Source organism: Salvelinus namaycush, chromosome 12, assembly GCF_016432855.1.
Source record: "Salvelinus namaycush isolate Seneca chromosome 12, SaNama_1.0, whole genome shotgun sequence".
NCBI classification, from domain to species: domain Eukaryota; kingdom Metazoa; phylum Chordata; class Actinopteri; order Salmoniformes; family Salmonidae; genus Salvelinus; species Salvelinus namaycush.
The window spans coordinates 30,129,956-30,151,703 of NC_052318.1; the positions used below are offsets into that span (position 1 = coordinate 30,129,956).

The 21,748-nt window shown below is 42.3% G+C and overlaps 1 protein-coding gene across 1 annotated transcript in view; it reads left to right on the forward strand.

Moving 5' to 3' along the window:
• The first annotated feature begins 3,727 nt into the window (after positions 1-3,727).
• Positions 3,728-21,748, forward strand: part of LOC120057078 (UV radiation resistance-associated gene protein-like) — a 148,305-nt gene continuing 130,284 nt past the window's right edge. Inside the window, exons 1-6 of the mRNA XM_039005474.1 lie at positions 3,728-4,033; positions 11,529-11,646; positions 12,311-12,345; positions 15,863-16,024; positions 16,196-16,270; positions 16,381-16,466. Of these exons, the coding sequence (XP_038861402.1) occupies positions 3,947-4,033; positions 11,529-11,646; positions 12,311-12,345; positions 15,863-16,024; positions 16,196-16,270; positions 16,381-16,466 (563 nt within the window). The 5' untranslated portion in view covers positions 3,728-3,946. The remainder of the gene's footprint in view (positions 4,034-11,528; positions 11,647-12,310; positions 12,346-15,862; positions 16,025-16,195; positions 16,271-16,380; positions 16,467-21,748) is intronic.

Below are 21,748 nucleotides of genomic sequence, written 5' to 3' on the forward strand. Positions count from 1 at the left end.
CTGTCATTTGTCATGTGTCATTTAGTTTTCTACCTCTAAGTACTTGAAAAGGAAATAGTAGGCCTTTGCAAAATGTATTGCGAAAGAGATGCCATTCTGTTCAAAGACTAGGGGGTTTTCTTGTTTGGACAAAAGACTGTCCTCTATCCACTTCTCTGTGACCCGATAAGTGGTTGAGTGGTCAAGGAGTGTGTCAATTCGTTATTAGGCAAACGGAAGTGTCCTCCCCTCCTCGATAGCCACCTGAAGCACATATTCTTCCCATCACTCTCTATTAGTCTCTGCCTACTCACAGGAATCCTCTCAGGATCCCTCAACCTAGACCCATCTTCCTCTCCCACTCTCTTCACTGCTTCAGCACAACCTCAACCTGCCTTTCTCTTACCGGATACGGTGAGAGAAAGGGCACCCACACAAGTTTCTCCACTGAAACTACACATTCCTCCGTCTCATGCCCTCCTGCACACTTCGCACATCTAGGACTCTCCCTCCTACATACTGCTGCAACATGCCAAGAAACTTGATACCTGAAACACTGAAGTATTTTAGGAACAAACACTCTCAGGGGTTAACTTACACTTCCTACCTATACCTTATCTAGCAAAGACTCTACATCAAAACTCAGCAGGACAGACAATGTCTTTTCTGTTTCCCCACCGGATCTGCTGCGAAGCAAACGGCAAACATCACAGACACTGGGAATCTGATCAATCAACTGATCTTCCTCAACATTTAATGCCACCCCCGTTCACTCCTTTCAATGGTGCCCTGCTCCGGAGAGCAAAGCAAGCCACATTTATTTTCCCTAATCGTGAGATGCGGCGCGCCCGCTCCCTCTGGGTTGAAGAAACACAATAAATCATCACTAGTCCACTCCTAGTTACTTTCACCAACTCAACAGTCCCCAACCTCTTCTCTACCCAATATAACACCACACATGGATCAGCCAAAATGCAAGGATCCATTCTCTCCACAAATCTTACTCACACTGGGCCAGAATCATCCTTTATATCCTCGGACCAAGGCCTGACCTTGGCGGTCCTCATTGCAGGAACTTCATCCACACGTATCCCTCTTTTTGCACTTGATGCCAACCTTCCTCTCCACACTGCTTCCCTCTACATTCAACTTCTTCTCAACAGTCATCACTGCACCTGCCACCACATCTAATTCATCCTCACTCTCATCTCTCTCTATTTCCTCAAGTTCTTCCAAATGTTCTGTGAAATCCCTCATTTCATATTCCCTCATAAACATTTCCACTGTTCTCCTTTTTTTCCTTGTCCATTATCTTCTCCTTCACCAGATCTTTCAGAAGGCCTGTGTAATCCCCCACTCCATGTTTATTCATAATATGCTCCACTTTCTTGCTTATTTCATTTTCTGCCATCTTCTCCAATCACTCCCATTCTCCAAACATTTCTCCTGTGCAACTTCTCCAAAGAAACCCCAGGAAGCCTACCACACATTTTTGGAATACATTTTTTTGTCTGAGAAAAATATTACTATTTTAAAAACAATATGTTATCGTTTTATGTATAAAATGTCTTGCAAAACGGACTTAATTTGTTTTGATCACTTTACACATTTAATTTGGGATCCACCCCTGTAAACGTAATTTGCCTAATGGCGCACGAGTGGAGAAGTACCATCTCATTTCAAGCAAGTGCATTTCCATCCACGTTCACTCTCCTCGCCAACTTCTCCTCAACTGAGGAGAGAGGACACAGGTGGCAAGAAAATCTAATCATAAAAGGTTATTAACTGTTGAATTGATACTGTTTCTAGTCATGTGATGCTGCCACCTTGTGCAAGTTTGAAGGCTAGGTTGATTGGTGCTTTATTTTGTGACTGCTGAAGGTCCATACAATAGAGTATTCCAATTGTTCCAATTGTTTTTTTACCATATATTTTTCCCAGAGGAGATTTTAGAAACACTTAATAAAGGCTGTGTTTTGTGTAGGCTTACCCTTGCGTGACTGATAACCATGTATATATCTCTCGGACAAGGTGACTTTTATCAATGTATTCACCAGTATTTACCCACAACAAAATAAATGCTAATTAACTGTTAATGTGGCTATCATAAAGAACTACAAATGCCATGTTGATCTGGACAAGACTGCCAAATCGAGGCAAAGGTAAGAATCTCCGGATTAACTATCTAATGCTAGCTAAACATAGTAATTAATAAATTGGCAACATTACTTTAAATGTACCTGTTAGCAAAGGTGCCAGCTAGAGATGACGTGCAGGAGGTTGCCGAGATTTGTAGTCTTGTATCTACTTTGATGTTAATAAGCATCTTCGAATCTGAGCGTAAATAGAGGCTCCACTCCACTTTTTTGTATGGTGTGAGAGTGTTGGATTTGGTCAGCAAAAAATGTGATTGCTAAGTGAGGCTTATTTGATTGAATAGAAGTTAAGTAATGTTTAGTTTGTTACGAATGTACTGATATAAGTGGACGCATGTGGCATCTCGGCAACTTTGAGAAAAACAATTCAATATCAGTTATTTCTGTTGTTTACATGCTTATCTGCCCCCTCATTGGCTAGAATGTTGCCACCTGATCTCGCCTGTCCCTGCTTGCCTTTCCACCTTTGTGACAACCAGCTTGTTCGACATTGCAGGCGACTGCCGACTGACTGATCTACAATCATTTTGCACCATAAATAACTACTCATTATTATTTGTAGATCAGTCAGTCAACATGTACCCACAATGCATCATTGATTTTATGCTCTTGAACACGGCCAACTACTACCATTGTAGAGGCTTCTAAACAGCTTTTACCCACAAACCATACGACTCCTGAACATCTAGTTAAATGGCTACCCAGACTATTCACATTGTCTTATTCTTATCTGTATTTATTGAAACTGCACTGTCGGTTAGGGGCTCGTAAGTAAGCGTTTCACTGTAAGGTCTACCTACACCTGTTGTATTTGGCGTACGTGACTAATAAAATGTGATTTGATTGTTAGATAAGACCATCTCGTCATTATATAGAGTATCTCTGGTTGAGTGCGTTGTCGCCACAGATAGAACAATGAGACAGATATTTCACCAGATGCATAAATGTGAAGCATCCGCTTGGCATTTCCACTCACTACCATAAAAGAAGGCCACTGACCGGCAGTGGGAGAAGATGGAACAAGATGGAATTTGGCCTACATTCTGCACATTTTCTCATCGATGAAACATTTCAATACAATTTTCTGTTCCCAAAACTAACAACTGTTATGAACAGAGTGGACTACGTTTTATAGACTTTACCCCTTGCAAAAGTTTTTAAAAATCGCAATTTTTAGGAGTGCAGAGGCGAATTGAGTTATTGCAAACGCACACTTTAGAGTAGGCGTCCCCTAACGGAAATATGCAGATGATGCTAGAACGCGCCAATAGGATCTCGCTAGACGTCTGCCCACTGACTCATTTGTTCCCGTTGGAAATGACAGACTGTGGTCTATCTTGGTTTAGTTATAAAAATATTTGTTGTCACCGTCAGCGAAGTATACATCATTGGTCACCATACATAAACACCCACTTCCTCATATTGCAGCTCTAGAGGTTTGTCTCTCCGCCCCTTTCTTTGTGATAGACATTATATTTGACAAATAGCAATGGATAAATCGAACGACGAGTAACTCCTTAATTTGACAGACACAGCCGTGGACCAATCAGTGATCTACTAGTGCTGCCCTCTAACAGACCGAAAGCTACATGAGCAAGTCCTACTTTGTTTATGTCACGTAGCTAGCTAGCTACATAGCTTGCTAACTGACAGCTTCAAGAGTGCTGTTTTCTTACGAACGTTAGCTACACCGATGCATACATTTCTGCCGTAGAAGGTAAATCTAGATGTACAGGATCTGGGTTTGATCGGTGGCAGGGATGAGATGTTTTGTTGAATGAAGGAGCGAACGCCCTGGTGCCGATAGGAGAATGAACTCCATCACCGGTCGGGATCACTCTGTCAACTCTGGAGCCTCATCTTCTCGAGCCTTGCACGTTGAGCTCACATCTCAGCAGGTAAGGACAAACACCCGTAACTCCGTGTTTATGTAGATTATATGCGTATTGTCCTGTATTGTTACGTTGCTGTGTGTCAGCTGCAAGATGAATACAACAGGCCTGCAGAGTGAGCTAAGCTAACTAGCAAGCTAACGTTAGCTCAGCTGACTTTTACAGCTCTCTTGAGTATCCAGACAGCTCTAGCTTCTAAGCCTTAGTCCGTTACATACAAAGTTCTATTTAATAACAATATACATGTGCAAACGTAAGATATAATTGTTAGTTATCTAATTTGCAAGCTACAGAGACGATGATAATTAGCCAGTTTAGTAAGACCTGGCCTGATACCGAGGCACCACTACAGTAATTTGGTCACCTGACTTATGAACTAGTTACAGGACAGACCCTTCAGTCTGATGCCCAAGGTCTTTGCACAAGTTATTATGAATAAGTCCTCAGCAACCAGCTTAACCCCTAATAGGACTGAACCACATCAGACATAGCTATACGTCTACAGCTCTCAAACTGCACCTTTACCTGCAAGCCCTTGCACTTGATATGACCGAAAAGTGGTCTTCAGTGGCCAGTTTATTAGGTACACCACCCCGTTCATGAAAATGGTTAGCTCTTACAGACCGTGAGTCATGTGGCATAAAGCAGGCATCCAGGCATTCAGTTACTGTTCGATTGAACGTTAGGATGGGCAAAACGAGTGACATAAGCGACTTTGAACGTGGTATGATCATCGGTACCAGACACGCCGGTTCTAGTATCTCAGAAACAGCTGTTCTCCTGGGCTTTTCACGCACGACACTGTCTGGGGTTTACCAGGAATGGTGTGACAAACAAAAACCATCCAGTCAGCGGTAGTTTTGTGAGCAAAAATGGCTCGTTGATGATAAGTCGAAGGAGAATGTCAAGAATCGTGCAAGCTAACAGGCGGGCCGCAAATAACGGCGCAGTACAAGAAGAAGTGGCTCAAGTGGCGACTCGGTCACCAACACTGGACAATTTGAGGAGTGTAAAAACATTGCAGATGCAAAGTTTGGTAACAGAATAACTGCGCAAACAGCACAAACCGTCATTCTGTTACCAAACTTTGCATCTTCACTGTTCATCAACTAAATATGTTTTTGTTGAATCTTCTGTGGAAATTAAGTTGTCAATGTGCATATGTGGTTTGTTTAACTTTGCAATAATTGGTTTTTGTTTGACATGCATTTTAAAGTGAAACATCTGAGTCTGTGTCACTCTGTTACCATGGAACTGCCCCTATTCTAACATGTGTTTATTTCATTTGGAGTACAGTAGGATACACCGAGGCCTACTACTTTATTATGTGCTCATTGTGCAAAGGTTCAGAGCTAGATCGTGACCTGCGTGTTATGTCCCTTAGAGTAAGAACTTATGATCCCTGTAGAAAAAACATTGTCTGTTTTGACTGCTATGAAATGGGACCATTGAAAGTAAAGGCCACTGAGACTGTAACACCAAAATATGTGAACATTTACAGTTCTCTGTCAAACAGCCCGTATTGTAACGATGCTTTGTGGGTGACTTGTCAATGTGTTCAGAGGGTCCCTGGTTCGATCCCAGGTTGGGGCAAGGAGAGGGACAGAAGTAATACTGTTACATGTTGGCTCCCGAGTGGCACAGCGGTCTAAGGAACTGCATCTCAGTGCTAAAGGTGTCACTACCAAATCAAATTTTATTTGTCACATACACATGGTTAGCAGATGTTAATGCGAGTGTAGCGAAATGCTTGTGCTTCTAGTTCCGACAATGCAGTAATAACCAACGAGTAATCTAACCTAACAATTTCACAACAACTACCTTATACACACAAGTGTAAAGGGATGAAGAATATGTACATAAAAATATATGAATGAGTGATGGTACAGAACGGCATAGGCAAGGTGCAGTAGATGGTATAGAGTACAGTATATACATATGAGATGAGTAATGTAGGGTATGTGAAGATTATATTAAGTGGTATTGTTTTAAAGTGTCTAGTGATACATTTTTCCGTTATTAAAGTGAGCTGGAGTGGAGTCAGTATGTTGGCAGCAGCCACTCAATGTTAGTGGTGGCTGTTTAACAGTCTGATGGCCTTGAGATAGAAGCTGTTTTTCAGTCTCTCGGTCCCTGCTTTGATGCACCTGTACTGACCTCGCCTTCTGGATGATAGCGGGGTGAACAGTCAGTGGCTCGGGTGGTTGTTGTCCTTGATGATCTTTATGGCCTTCCTGTGACATCGGGTGGTGTAGGTGTCCTGGAGTGTAGGTAGTTTGCCCCTGGTGATGCGTTGTGCAGACCTCACTACCCTCTGGAGAGCCTTACGGTTGTGGGCGGAGCAGTTGCCGTACCAGGCGGTGATACAGCCCGACAGGATGCTCTCGATTGTGCATCTGTAGAAGTTTGTGAGTGCTTTTGGTGACAAGCCAAATTTCTTCAGCCTCCTGAGGTCTTCACCACGCTGTCTGTGTGGACCAATTCAGTTTGTCCGTGATGTGTACACCGAGGAACTTAAAACTTAATACCCTCTCCACTACTGTCCCGTCAATGTGGATAGGGGGGTGCTCCCTCTGCTGTTTCCTGAAGTCCACGATCATCTCCTTTGTTTTGTTGACATTGAGTGTGAGGTTATTTTCCTGACACCACACTCCGAGGGCCCTCACCTCCTCCCTGTAGGCCGTCTCGTCGTTGTTGGTAATCAAGCCTACCACTGTAGTGTCGTCTGCAAACTTGATGATTGAGTTGGAGGCGTGCATGGCCACGCAGTCGTGGGTGAACAGGGAGTACAGGAGAGGGCTCAGAACGCACCCTTGTGGGGACCCAGTGTTGAGGATCAGCGGGGTGGAGATGTTGTTACCTACTCTCACCACCTGGGGGCGGCCCGTCAGGAAGTCCAGTACCCAGTTGCAGAGGGCCGGGTCGTGACCCAGGGTCTCGAGCTTGATGACGAGTTTGGAGGGTACTATGGTGTTAAATGCTGAGCTGTTGTTGATGAACAGCATTCTCACATAGGTATTCCTCTTGTCCTGATGGGTTAGGGCAGTGTGCAGTGTGGTTGCGATTGCGTCATCTGTGGACCTATTGGGGCGGTAAGCAAATTGCAGTGTGTCTAGGGTGTCAGGTAGGGTGGAGGTTATATGGTCCTTGACTAGTCTCTCAAAGCACTTCATGATGACGGAAGTGAGTGCTACGGGGCGGTAGTCGTTTAGCTCAGTTACCTTAGCTTTCTTGGGAACAGGAACAATGGTGGCCCTCTTGAAGCATGTGGGAACAGCAGACTGGGATAAGGATTGATTGAATATGTCCTTAAACACACCAGCCAGCTGGTCTGCGCATGCACTGAGGATGCGGCTGGGGATGCCGTCTGGACCTGCAGCCTTGCGAGGGTTAACACGTTTAAATGTTTTACTCACGTCGGCTGCAGTGAAGGAGAGTCTGCAGGTTTTGGTAGCGGACCCTGTCAGTGGCACTGTATTGTCCTCAAAGCGAGCAAAAAAGTTATTTAGTCTGTCTGGGAGCAAGACATCTTGGTCTGCGACGGGGCTGGTTTTCTTTTTGTAATCCGTGATTGACTGTAGACCCCGCCACATACCTCTTGTGTCTGAGCTGTTGAATTGCGACTCTACTTTGTCTCTATACTGGCACTTAGCTTGTTTGATTGCCTTGCGGAGGGAATAGCTACACTGTTTGTATTCCTTCATGTTTCCGGTCACTTTGCCCTGGTTAAAAGCAGTGGTTCGAGCTTTCAGTTTCACGCGAATGCTGCCATCAATCCACGGTTTCTGGTTTGGGAATGTTTTAATAGTTCCTGTGGGTACTACATCGCCGATGCACTTGCTAATAAACTCGCTCACCGAATCAGCGTATTCGTCAATTTTGTTGTTTGACGCAGTGCGGAACATATCCCAATCCACGTGATCGAAGCAATCTCGAAGCGTGGAATCAGATTCGTCGGACCAGCGTTGAACAGACCTGAGCGCGGGAGCTTCCTGTTTTAGTCTCTGTCTATAGGCTGGGAGCAAGAAAATGGAGTCTTGGTCAGCTTTTCCAAAAGGAGGGCGGGGGAGGGCCTTATATGCGTCGCGGAAGTTAGAATAACAATGATCCAGGGTTTTACCAGCCCTGGTAGCACAATAAATATGCTGATATAATTTAGGGAGTCTTGTTTTCAGATTAGCCTTGTTAAAATCCCCAGCTACAATGAATGCAGCCTCAGGATATGTGGTTTCCAGTTTACATAGAGTCAAATAAAGTTTGTTCAGGGCCGTCGATGTGTCTGCTTGGAAGGGAATATATGCGGCTGTGATTATAATCGAAGAGAATTCTCTTGGTAGATAATGCGGTCGACATTCGATTGTGAGGAATTCTAAATCGGGTGAACAGAAGGACTTGAGTTCCTGTATGTTATGATCACACCACGTCTCGTTAATCATAAGGCATACCCCCCCGCCCCTCTTCTTACCAGAAAGATGCTTGTTTCTGTCGGCGCGATGCGTGAAGAAACCAGCTGGCTGTACCGACTCCGATAGTGTGTCTCGAGTGAGCCCTGTTTCCGTGAAGCAAAGAACGTTACAGTCTCTTATGTCTCTCTGGAATGCTACCCTTGCTCGGATTTCATCAACCTTGTTGTCAAGAGACTGGACATTGACGAGTAGTATGCTCGGGAGCGGTGCGCGATGTGCCCGTCTCCGGAGCCTGACCAGAAGACCGCTTCGTCGGCCCCTTTTACGGCGACGTTGTTTTGGTTCGCCGGCTGGGATCCGATCCATTGTCCTGGGAGGTGGGCAAAACAGAGGATCCGCTTCGGGAAAGTCGTATTCCTGGTCATAATGATGGTGAGTTGACGTTGCTCTTATATCCAGTAGTTCCTCCCGACTGTATGTAATAAAACCTAAGATTACCTGGGGTACCAATGTAAGAAATAACACGTAAAAAAGGAAAATACTGCATAGTTTCCTAGGAACGCGAAGCGAGGCGGCCATCTCTGTCGGCACCGGAAGTACCAGAACTACAGACACCCTGGTTCGAATCCAGGTTGTATCACAACCGGCCGTGATTGGGAGTCCCATAGGGCGGTGCACAATTGGCCCAGTGTTGTCTGGGTTTGGCTGGTGTAGGCATCATTGTAAATAAGAATTTGTTCTAAACAGACTTGCCTAGTTAAGGAAAGGTACAAAAAAAATATACACCTGGATGGACTCAACCATTTACCTTCACAGCACGATGACTATGGCCGGGACAATAGCACTATCGCAATACTCGTTAGTATCGTGGCAAGGAAACAAAACACAAAGAAGATCTAACTTCTTTAGGAAAACAGCCCGAATGGTGGAAACAAACTTACGTTGTCATCCAGAGTCACATGTATTTATGTCCAAATCTAAAGCACACAATATTTTACGTACAACACGTTTTTTAAGGACCAACGAGTTTGGTCTGCTTGGTGTTTTCATTTTTGCCATGGGAAAAATATTCTGGTACTGGCATTGTCTCAGCGCTAAAGATCACCAGTTGGCCTAGTAGGTAGATTATATGTTCTGCTGGAGGCCCTCTTTACTCTCATAGCTCCAAATTAGCTCATTCGGAGAAACGTCTTCTGACATTTTTGTGGGGGGAAAAAGCCTTTGCTGAACAAGCTGTGTTTTTGTTTCAGGGGCCTTAATCTTTTAGGGAATCCCATGACTTAGATTTATCCCTAATGCCTGTGGTGGTGGAAGCTCAGTGTGGGTTGCTGGAGATTGAAGAATGCAGATCAGGTGAAGGCCGGCCATTGACATAAAGTCCTGCTGCTTCTCTGATGCTGCTGCCCTGAGGGGCCCCTCTTTTCATGAGTATCTGTCATGTCCCATGGTCGTTTTCTTGACTTAACCACTCTCAATTATGAGGTTTTTTCTTTGGAGCCATTATTTATTTTTTTATAGATTGTCATCTGTGGAAAAAAAGTGTTCTTCAGTTAGCCTATCTTTTTTTGATTGTAAATAACTGAGCCTTTCTCTTCAAGCGGGTTCCTTTTATTTTATGCTCAGTTTTTGAAGGATGGATTTTTTTACTGATATCAAACCATGGTGATGTTCTGTACAAAGAGTTTTTGTGCATCAATGGTACGCTGGCTTGAGCTTTAGTTGATGAAACTGTGACTCTCTTGTGTATGCAAGGCTTTTGTATTGGAAACACACAGTGAAGTCAAAACATGAACTCTTGTCTGCATCTGTGGTCAGTTATTCCCGGACGTGAATCATTCCATAAAATGTATTTTTTGGGGGCAAATGTTGATAGCCTACGTGTGACTGTATAACCAGATACTTTAAGTTCTCAAACTGACCCACCATATTCTAAAATTACAGTTTATTTTTTAACTTGAGGATTTACAGCAGGGTTCCCCAATAGCCAGGACAAATTCGCCCCCCCAAGTTTTCAGAGCAAAAAAAAGTTTGATCACTTAAAAATGTCCTTGTTTTTGAAAGAGTTCCTCTGTCCAGTGCCTGTGTTCTTTTGCCCATCTTAATCTTTTCTTTTATTGGCCAGTCGGAGATATGTCTTTTTCTTTGCTTTTCTTTCAAAAACAAGGACACTTCTAAGTGACCCCAAACTTTTGAACGGTAGTGTAATGTACATACATGCATACATACAGTACCAGTCAAAAGTTTGGACACACCTATTCATTCCAGGGGTTTTCTTTTATTTTTACTATTTTCTACTTTGTAGTATAATAGTGAAGACATCAAAACTATGAAATAACACATGGAATCATATAGTAACCAACAAAGTGTTAAAATCTAAATATATTTGAGATTCTTCGAAGTAGCCACCCTTTGCCTTGATGACAGCTTTGCACGCTCTTGGCATTCTCTCAACCAGCTTCATGAGGCATAAAAGACTGTAAAATCAGGACGAAATCAGCTCAAATTGATTCTAATTTAGGAAGTCTGTTCCCAAGTATTCCCATGCATAGATAGAGGGATACAATATATGCGATCGTATCCCAATGTAATCAAGGTTTGAAATTATTCTGTTTTGGTCAAATACTATATCTCTTTGGGATTCTTGTGGTCAATTTGTCGAGTACAAATGATTTATAACTACCGACCATCCGCTCCAGGAAAAATAGGCCCACGGCTGAATGTTATTGGGGACCCCTGATGAACAGTAATTACTTTGCTATATGACATTTGGTATTCTGGTTGGCTGCTACTGTATGTTTATCCTGTGTGAATTAGGCTAGTTCTTTGGTAACAGTTTCGTAAATTGATAAGCATCAATTTGGATTGTGTAACCAGATGAGACTCTTGAAGGTGTTAATACAATTGTAAAGGCATTGAAACTGACCCATTAGGCTTTCAAACTGCCTGACAGTCCCCCTTGTTTTGGGCAGACCATTTTAAAATGTTCTCTCTCCTGCTCGCTATCCCTGACTCTCCAGCTCTGCCTCTATGCCTCTTCTATTTCTCATCTCTTTTTCCTGACTATCTTACCGTCTGCCTCTCTCTCTCCCTAACAGAGGCGGTTACGTCATCTCAGAAGCATTGCAGCCCGCAACATTGTCAACAAGAATGGCTCTCCACTACTGGACACATATTTTTCCCTTCATCTCTGCTTAGAGGACCGGATATCCAGAGGTCAGTACTACTATATAGTACTCTCTCTGCTGTCTCTGTAAGACAATGTACTAGGCTACTGCACTAATACCCCTTTCATACTGAGCCCAGTCCACAGTACAAATAGACTTAACTTGTCTTTGGGCCTGAATCCAAACTAGTTCTGTGCACATAACTAAAGTTTTTGAGCAACTCTTCCATTGACATGATTGCATGATTTAACCAAAAGCCATGTTACTATGCGGACATCTCACGTTAGACTTCGGCCCTTAGTGCCAGAGCCCCCTTTAGGTCTAAATGTTCAGCATTAAGGTGGACTGAATTACTCTCATAAGTGGGAGAAAGGTCAGAGTCCCATTACGCTGTGTGGTTAAATGCACAAGGGTTTGGCTTGTTAGGGGACGCTGATGCTACAGTAAATGTGGTCTTTCACTTTGTTTTAAGGACAAATTATTTCATTATAAGTCAATGACCCAGATCAAGGCTAAACCTCACGGCTTACTGTTGTCAGGTAATCCTAGAAACGTTTGCTGTGCAAACCCTTTAATAGGACTCCTCCCATCATTGTAGTCCTGAAAGGAGTTGCATCCTCACAAGTGCTGTTTGAGCTTTTGTGTGTTTATTCATTGTCTGCTTGAGAAAGCTTTAAAATAAATCTTAACTAGCTTTTCTCCTTCCCTTGCAGACTTTTACAAGAGTGAGGTCATCCGAGATTCATTGGTGAGTGTCGTTGTTTGAAAAAAGAACAAACACGTGTTGGCCAGAGCCTCCTGGCCTCACAAAAAATGACCGTAGCACCAGCTATGGAATGTCATAATCAATTATGTCGTATGCATTGTCTGCTCACATCTGTGGAGGCACACTACCGGTTATAGGCCTAGTTGTATTCCGAAGACCCATGAATTGAAACAAGTCCTAGGCCTACCCAGTGCTTGTAAATTGGGAGGTGCCATAACAAAAAGGGACTGCGAGAGGGGAGTGACCTGGGGTGCTCTGAGGTACCGGAATGGACAAAAAATAGAAGTCACCTTTATAATTAAGCAGGGCATGCCTATCATCGCATTTATGTAGTGGTATAGAGTATTAGAGGAGAGGCGCTTACAGAAGTTGCATTTTTTTTGTACTTGGGTCTGGGAAGAATTTGACCTTTTTATAAACACATTTCATGCAATTCTATGTCATTTTATATGACTGAAGGCTTCAGCATAATCTTTTTTAATAACACACAAATGATTGAAATGACAGGCTACTTTGACATTGCCAAACTGAGAATCTGAGATCAATAAAAAACGATCAGTAAATTATAGTCCTAGAAAAGCTTTCCACTTTCACTGACTCACCCAATGATGCGCCGCTCACTAGCCAGTGATGGCCAATACTCTTGTGCCAAAGCCTGTCTCTCTTGTTTTACTTTGTAAAATTGTTTTACTTTGTAAAACAATGTTCACTCAATAGGCCTATTTAGACGTTGATAAAATAGAGTAATAATTTTCGCGCCCATTTCAAAGCTTCCTTGTCTAGCAAAGGTTCTTCAATCTTTGGTAAATGTAAAAATTAGCAGTTTTTTTTTATCTGGGAAATATATTTTGAATGTAAACCAGTCAGGGTTTAGGCCTGGGCATAGCACTATTACAGCAACCACTTTAGTTAACAATGTTCTTGTCAATGCTTTAGACACTAAAATGAAATCTTCTGTTTTGTTTGTGGACCTGTCAAAAGCTTTTGACACGATTGATCATGCTATTTTATTGAATGTTGTCCTCGAAAGGCCTGAGCTCTGACGCCTGTTCATGGTATCTTAGTGACAGAACTCAGGCCATCATGATTGATGGGGTTAAGTCCAATTTCTTGAAGTACATAAAGGTGTACCACGGGTCGATTTTTGGGACCTGTATTCTTCACTATTTATATAATAATCATTGTTCAATTGTTAAAAATGGTAAACTTCATCTATATGCGGATGGTGCTATTGCCCCGACTGTTGATCTGGCTGTGTCAAAACTACAGTTAGATTTTATAGCTATGCAGGAATTTAGTTTTAATGCACCGTATTGCTAGAACAAAATTCAAAATACATTTCATCTTAATGTTCTGGTGCAGTTTAGAGTGTTGATTGTGGACTTTTTTTATGGAAGAATGTAACTGTTTTTCTGGGTAATTTATGATGTTTTATTTGTTGTTCCAATGACTATTTATTTTTTATGTAGATGTACCGGATCCGGCAAAGTAGGTTCCTGAATGAAACAGTTCAAAACGGAGAGGTGCCGGGTTCTGTTCCGATTTTAAGCGCTGGGCCTACCCCTGTCCTAGCTTATGCGCGCTCACATGTGTGGTGCATGCGAAAGTGTATACAGTGGTCACTTTCTCCAGTGCTGCTGTGTGGAAAGAGGGCATACTTCCTCCATTTCCAAATTGTGGAGGAGTAGTGCCTGACAGTCAACACATGGACTCAGGCCAGCTGCCTTGGTGTTTGCCTCTAACAGAATCAAGTCAAGTAGCCAACCTTTCACTTTCTCTCCGTCAAAACATCAACTGCTGATGTTACTTAAAGTAACCTGACAGAAAGGGAGGTTTTGATTGACCCGCTTTGAGCAGTCATAGACAAGTGTCCATAATACTTGTTTGGTTGGACATATTGATGTTGCAAAAATCAGCCACACCAGGATTGTGGAGCTCTCTTCCTGTCTCCTCAGCTTCACAGAGGTCACAGCACAGGGGTTTACTGTTCGGTCTCTCATTGACAGCTGTGGTAGGATGCGTGTGTGCAACAAGACCAAGACAACAGAAAACAGTCAATGTCACTGTTCCTAGCATGCACTAATCTCTTTCTTTGTGTTGTCCCCCAGTCATATAAACAAACAACAGGAAGGTGGGAAGCAGCCTTGTAGCAACACACTGTATGAGAGAAGGTGAAACAAATAGGCTTACATCAACATGAATGAAATATGACCACAAGCTTCCATTGTACTCTTTCTCTCTGTAAACGTGTTCATAGCAGGGCTGTCATTGTGTTCTGAAAGATGTCATTCAGTAAAATCAGATACTGCTGATGATTTTCTCAACTATAGCGCTATTAATGCAACTTCAGTTGGTAGTTTCCATATTTTTGGTTTCCTCATTAGCGGGGAAACGATTGTCCTCACCGACTGTTAGGTTGTATGACCAAATCTATGTGCAACAACAGCTGCTATTCGCTCCCATCTCTGCATGGAGTCTATTCAGTCTATGATGAATGCAGCCAAGTATAGCAGACCATTACTAACAGGCTAAATGCAGAGTCATGAGCTGGCCTAAGCTATTTTCCAAGCCTACCTTTCCTTTACTCTCTAGTCTATAATGCACTGCAGATGAAGCTTATGGTCATGTCTGGCAGAGATCAGAAATCTGTTTTTGTGTTTAAAAACATCAGCATTCCTCTTTGTGACCTTTGCTTTCTAGTGTTCTGGTCTGTTTCCCCTTTGTGGTCTCTCGTCTGTCAAAGGAGGCTGCTCCTTTCCGCCTGCTCTTCCTGTTATTATGTAGAGGAACATTGCGCACGGCACACTACCCCCCCCATCTCTAGGCCTTTTTTCCCCTTTATTTCTCTTGTTTTCCTCTCCACTTCTGGCTTTGTCAATCCTCCATTTTACAAACAGTTTAAGATGATCAGTTATATATCGTTCTGCAGGAAGGCAGATGGGTAGGCTCTTTGAATGGAGGGAATGGGCTTCTTTGTACAGTAGTTTATGACACAGGATAGACAGACAAACCTCAGGGAGTCCAGGGACCTTGTCTTCCCAGCAGGCAAAATGTGGCATGTGACGTCATAATGATAATGACATTGCAACCAGTTTTGCCCGCTGGGTTTGAGTAGCTCAGAAATCAGTCTGAAACCTAGTTACCGATTGTTGGACAAGCCAAGCCTTTGTGATGACAAATTGCCTCGGGATATTGAAGTTGGATTTGTATATATTTGGTCAGACTTTTATAAGTGGGACAACAGTTACATTACAGTTAAATTAACATCCTGGTTCAGCACCATTTTGTGTGCTCGAGTCACTTTCACACACCCTACTGACACACATGATTTGTCATTTGAATCTTTCAAATGTGCCTCTCAACATGTCTCAAAATCGGGAACAAATTAAACACTTGGTTGTTTTAAGACGCAATATTAGTTGAACTTATCAAAACTTTGCAACCCAGTGGGATCATTCATTCAGCTGTCTCATCAATTCTCTTGTCCTGTTTTTTACAGAATCCAACATGGCGGAGCCTGGATTTTGGCATGCTGCCAGACCTCCTGGACACGTCTGTGTCCTGCTTCGTGGTGAAGATCTGGGGCGGCCGAGAGGAACAGTTCACACTTCTCATAGAGTGGAAGGTCAACCTGGACGGGCTTAGATACACAGGGCAACAGGTCAGTGGAAACAACATACGCTCATATAATGTAGGCTGCTTTGGGATGTATGCTGACTAGCATACCATGCTTTCCTCTGATCAGAATACAGTACAGTCTGCAGTCATATAGACAATAACAGCCTCTCTTGTTTTAATACAGACTAAATACCACTGCTTTGTTCCTTCACAGATCCGCTCCAGGAATCCAAATGAGATCATATTTGGATTGAATGATGGCTACTATGCAGCTGACTTTGATCATAAGGTACTGCTGACTTTGTTCCAGGAATTCTGTCCCTAACATAGACTATAGACATTCTGTTGTATAATTCGTTTTTCTGTGTTTGGTTTGTTGTTGTAATGTGCATATTTCAGGACCACTCTGAGAGGAAGAAGAACAGTTTACTCCAGGTGGACCAGAGTTCAGTGAGGAACTCCTACAGTGTCTTCTCTCTGCTGAGGTGAGACGGACTGCACCCGCCAAACATTCCCACACATAAGACACTGGACAGTTAGTATCTCCCAAGTGACAATATGTCCCGTTAGCCTCTTGGCTAGTACTTTCTTTGACTGCCCTTCTCATTACCAGGAACGCCTTCTTTTAGCTGCCAGAGAAGATTGGAAATGCTAAATATACTCGTGGGGAACATTCTCTACTACTGTGTACGTCACATACTTTCTGTCACTGTATACATTCCCCACGCTGTCCATAAGATGGCGCCAGGAAACTGCCTCAAAATTCCATTTGTAATCATGGAGGCAGTTTTTTTCTCCCAAGTCACTGAGAGCTGCCAAAAATCCAGTCTAGTGTGTTTTCTTGGACATAACAGGAAATGCATATGGAAGGCTTTAATCAAGTTAGTCAAATAAAGGCACTGTGTTATCGTTGGCAATGTCTAACAATGTAACAGATGGAGAATTCCATTCGAATTATCAGGATGCGTGAACACGCGCTTTGGTGATGAAATTTCACTTCCTTATGTTATAAAATACATTTTACCAAGACAAATTATTATTCATGTTCTGAATCGTACAGTGGGGTCTTTCTCTAACAAATCATTAACATTATATCACAAAATTCGGATTTGTACCCGATAATAAGCACCGAAAATGCTTGTCATGCTCAGTAGAAATTTCAGAAATACCCGTTTTTGTGAGAAATCGGAAAGTAACAGGAATTTCGCGTTAATAAGAAAAGCGTATACTAAAATATGAAAATACTACATGTCGTCTCAAAATCGATATGTATCCTACCACCTATATACCACCTGTTCAATGTCATCCTGATTCGAGAACAATGATGATGAGTTCAACGGTGAGCCTGTCAGTTAGCCACAGTTCTTGCACAGCAGCCAGCCTAGCTGACGCAATATTATTTTTCTGATTATTGACCACTCCCCCCCCCCCCCCCCCCCCCCTGGCCTCCATTTAATTATTCACCCTTATTTTGGCCATTTTACCAGGATAGAAACTCCATTAGCTTTTGAACAGATTATGATAGAGACATTAGGTTTGGACCATAGGTTTTATTAGATGATTATCTACACAATTATATATTATTTTAACCAATGGACCAAAGATGCTGTACGTTTTTGGGTGGACACCCTTACATATTAGTGATTACCGGTAATGGTCTTTCATAGCTCTTTATTCCACAAGAGGGCAGCAAATGATAATTTTCTAAAACCATTCAGCAGGGAGGCATGTTTCCAAGTGCGGTTTGCTCCATGTTGACAAACCACAGCTCTGTTGTTCTATATTTGAATGTGTCGTAATGTTAACACTACCTACAGGGTTTGCTCCATGTTGACAAACCACAGCTCTGTTCTATATTTGAATGTGTCGTAATGTTAACACTACCTACAGGGTTTGCTCCATGTTGACAAACCACAGCTCTGTTGTTCTATATTTGAATGTGTCGTAATGTTAACACTACCTACAGGGTTTGCTCCATGTTGACAAACCACAGCTCTGTTGTTCTATATTTGAATGTGTCGTAATGTTAACACTACCTACAGGGTTTGCTCCATGTTGACTAACCACAGCTCTGTTGTTCTATATTTGAATGTGTCGTAATGTTAACACTACCTACAGGGTTTGCTCCATGTTGACAAACCACAGCTCTGTTGTTCTATATTTGAATGTGTCGTAATGTTAACACTACCTACAGGGTTTGCTCCATGTTGACTAACCACAGCTCTGTTGTTCTATATTTGAATGTGTCGTAATGTTAACACTACCTACAGGGTTTGCTCCATGTTGACAAACCACAGCTCTGTTGTTCTATATTTGAATGTGTCGTAATGTTAACACTACCTACAGGGTTTGCTCCATGTTGACTAACCACAGCTCTGTTGTTCTATATTTGAATGTGTCGTAATGTTAACACTACCTACAGGGTTTGCTCCATGTTGACTAACCACAGCTCTGTTGTTCTATATTTGAATGTGTCGTAATGTTAACACTACCTACAGGGTTTGCTCCATGTTGACTAACCACAGCTCTGTTGTTCTATATTTGAATGTGTCGTAATGTTAACACTACCTACAGGGTTTGCTCCATGTTGACAAACCACAGCTCTGTTGTTCTATATTTGAATGTGTCGTAATGTTAACACTACCTACAGGGTTTGCTCCATGTTGACAAACCACAGCTCTGTTCTATATTTGAATCTGTCGTAATGTTAACACTACCTACAGGGTTTGCTCCATGTTGACAAACCACAGCTCTGTTGTTCTATATTTGAATCTGTCGTAATGTTAACACTACCTACAGGGTTTGCGCAGAGCTTGCCTTGGGGAACACCACATTTAATTAGAAGTTGGCTCAAGCTACATTTTATGACCCTTTTGGACTGCAATGTACAGGGGGCACAATGTTTTGAACTGTTAATAACAATTTTGTATAGTTAGGCAACATTCATCATAAGTAGAGGACCCATCTTCCTCAAGTCTTTTCTCTTTCTGTTGAATCAGAAGATTCAATAATAAAATATAAACATTCCTAGTGTTATGCATCACTCCTCACCCCAGCTTGAGGTGAGCTGTACAGTTTTGGGGTGAAGATTCCTTCCAGGCCTAAGGGCTTCCTTTGGCCGATGACTGTTCTGTGTCTTCGCCTTACTTTGGAAGAGAAAATGTCCTCCAAGGTGCGTGAGTGATCTATTTCCTATGGGCTCTGCTCAGTGCTGTCGAGTCCTACATAACTAAAACTCCCTCCTCCTGCTCTCTCCATCTCTTTATCCCGGTGCGGTTCTGAGGAATTTAAAGCAGCTCCATTGACTCCCAGAGGCTGAGGATCCTCTGCAGGCCTGGGGCCGGGCTTATAGAGGCTGATGTGATGGGGCTCATTGACTCCAACATGACCAAGGTCAGGGGTTCCCAAACATTTTTTGTCCTGCGACCCCATTTTGATATCAAAATGTTTTCGTGACCCCACCAAGTAAGAAATATGATGTAATCCATGGTCATTGGTTCCTTTTTTAATTGGGGCTATGACACCCTGTTCCAAATGAGCCTGACAGTACTTCAAGCCAAGGGAAGTATGGTTTGAAGTGGCTGAAATGCATCAGAAAGGTATTGGGAAGTTCAGAAGATCATCAGGCAATAATTTGTATGATCTTTTGTGTAAAAAAGAACATTGTTATTTTTTCCCCAGTCGGATTTAGTGCCTGATCTTGTCTACACTTCTAATGAGGCTTGAGAGTCTTATCTTTCTTTGATGGGGTCATAATATTTTGTAGCTTAAACAGCCTCCTCCTTTTTGCCTCAGTGTGAGTGCTGCTCACTGCCTGGCTATCACAGGAATTGCTGTGATTCTCCTCTCCAAGAACACTTGATTGATGATGTAAATTTGCCAGCGAGCGATTCACCGTCGACGAGACCCTGGTTTGACGACACCCCTAAGCCTCCTATTCCACGTCGTGTTTTTGTGTGGGAACACGACAAGTTTGGATGGGCAGGCAGACTGAGAAGGGAGCCAGGAGGAACAGCCAAAATATTCACAAGGACCTGTGGGGCATAAGGAGGGAAGAACCAGGTAGAACGGCCAAGATGCTCCTGGAACCACTGATACAGGGCAGGGATTGTTCTGCCATTGAAATCCTTGGGCGGGTTGCCTAAGTGTTTCTTCGGGACACCTATCTCCAAACAGTGTTTAAAGTTTTTTTTAAAGTTATTTATTTATTCAGAATGGAAAAACATTTTCAGTGTAAACTTAAATAACAACAAACGGATAAAGTATGTAGAAAAGATAATGACATATTATTAGAAAATGTATCTTTGAGAACTAACAATCACCCAAATAAAAGCTAGCTAAGACAGTCAGTGAGAATTGAAAATTCCCCAAATAATAAATTTAGCAGTATAGATTTTACTATTATGTTTGTGTAAAATAACACATTATTAGCCATGGCAAAATGCATAGAATTGCAGGTAATTATCTATAAAACTGCAACATGTTCTCTCAACTCCATGGCAGAGTATGTAGAATCGCAGGAAATGTGCTTTAAAACGGCAACATTTTCTCTCACCTGCATGGCAACAAAAAAAATCTATCACTCCCATCTGTGGTACTATTTAGTTAACAATCAATCTCTGAAACTTTCTCATGAGCCATTTGGATCCTACATCTTCACTCTGCCAGCTTCCCTTCCCTCCTTCACTCTCCCCTCGCTCTTACTCTGTGGTTATATTAGGGGTAACTTCTACTTACTCTCCCTCTTGGTGTAGTGTACACGGGCCTTGGGGTATAGGGTGATCTGATTGGATCAGAAGTAGGTTTGGATGGTGTTCAGATGACTGAGTAGCGTTGGGATGTTGACAGACTGTGGAAGCGAAACGGGGAGATGAGGGGCTATATGTATCCAGCAGTCTGTTTGGAGCGCTGTCTGTCAACAGACTATCAGTTTATCATGGTTTGACGCCTATTTTTCCTTTTTTGTCCTGGTAATGTGTTTTTCAACATTAGGCACAAGTGCCCTGGGTGGAAATTTAGGCCCTACATATCTTTCATTGAACAGATGAGCCACAGAATTCAACGCTCTTAACACAGATTTATGTCAGAGGAATATTTTTCCACTCTATCAATACCACATGTTGTTCTTTCCCTGTATTCTCAGATTATTTCTCTTACTGGCCTCCCTAGACAGTGGCTTCAGAAAGTATTCACACCCGTTGACTTTTTCCACATTTTGTTGTGTTGCAACCTGAATTTTAAATGTATTTAATTTATTAAATGCCTACACACAATACTTCACAATGTCAAAGTAGAATTATACTGTATTTCAATGTTTACAAATTAATACAAAAATGAAAAGCTGAAATGTCTTGAGTCAATAAGTATTCAACCTCTTTGTTATGGCAAGCCTAAGTAAGTTCAGAAGTAAAAATGTGCTTAAGAAGTCATAATAAGATGCATGCACTAACTCTGTGTGCTTTAATATTGTTGAACATGAATTTTGAATGACTACTTCATCTCTGTACCCCACAAATACAATTATCTGTAAGGTCCCTCGTCGAGCAGTGAATTTCAAACACACATTCAACCACAAAGACCACTTATTGGTAGATGGATATATATATATATATTTTTTTTAACAGACATTGAATATCCATTTTAGCAAGTTATTAATTACACTTTGGATGGTGTATAAACACACACAGTCACTAGAAAAGGTCAGGCGTCCTTCTTAACTCAGTTGCCATAAAGGAAGGAAACCGCACAGGGATTTCATTGTGTGGCC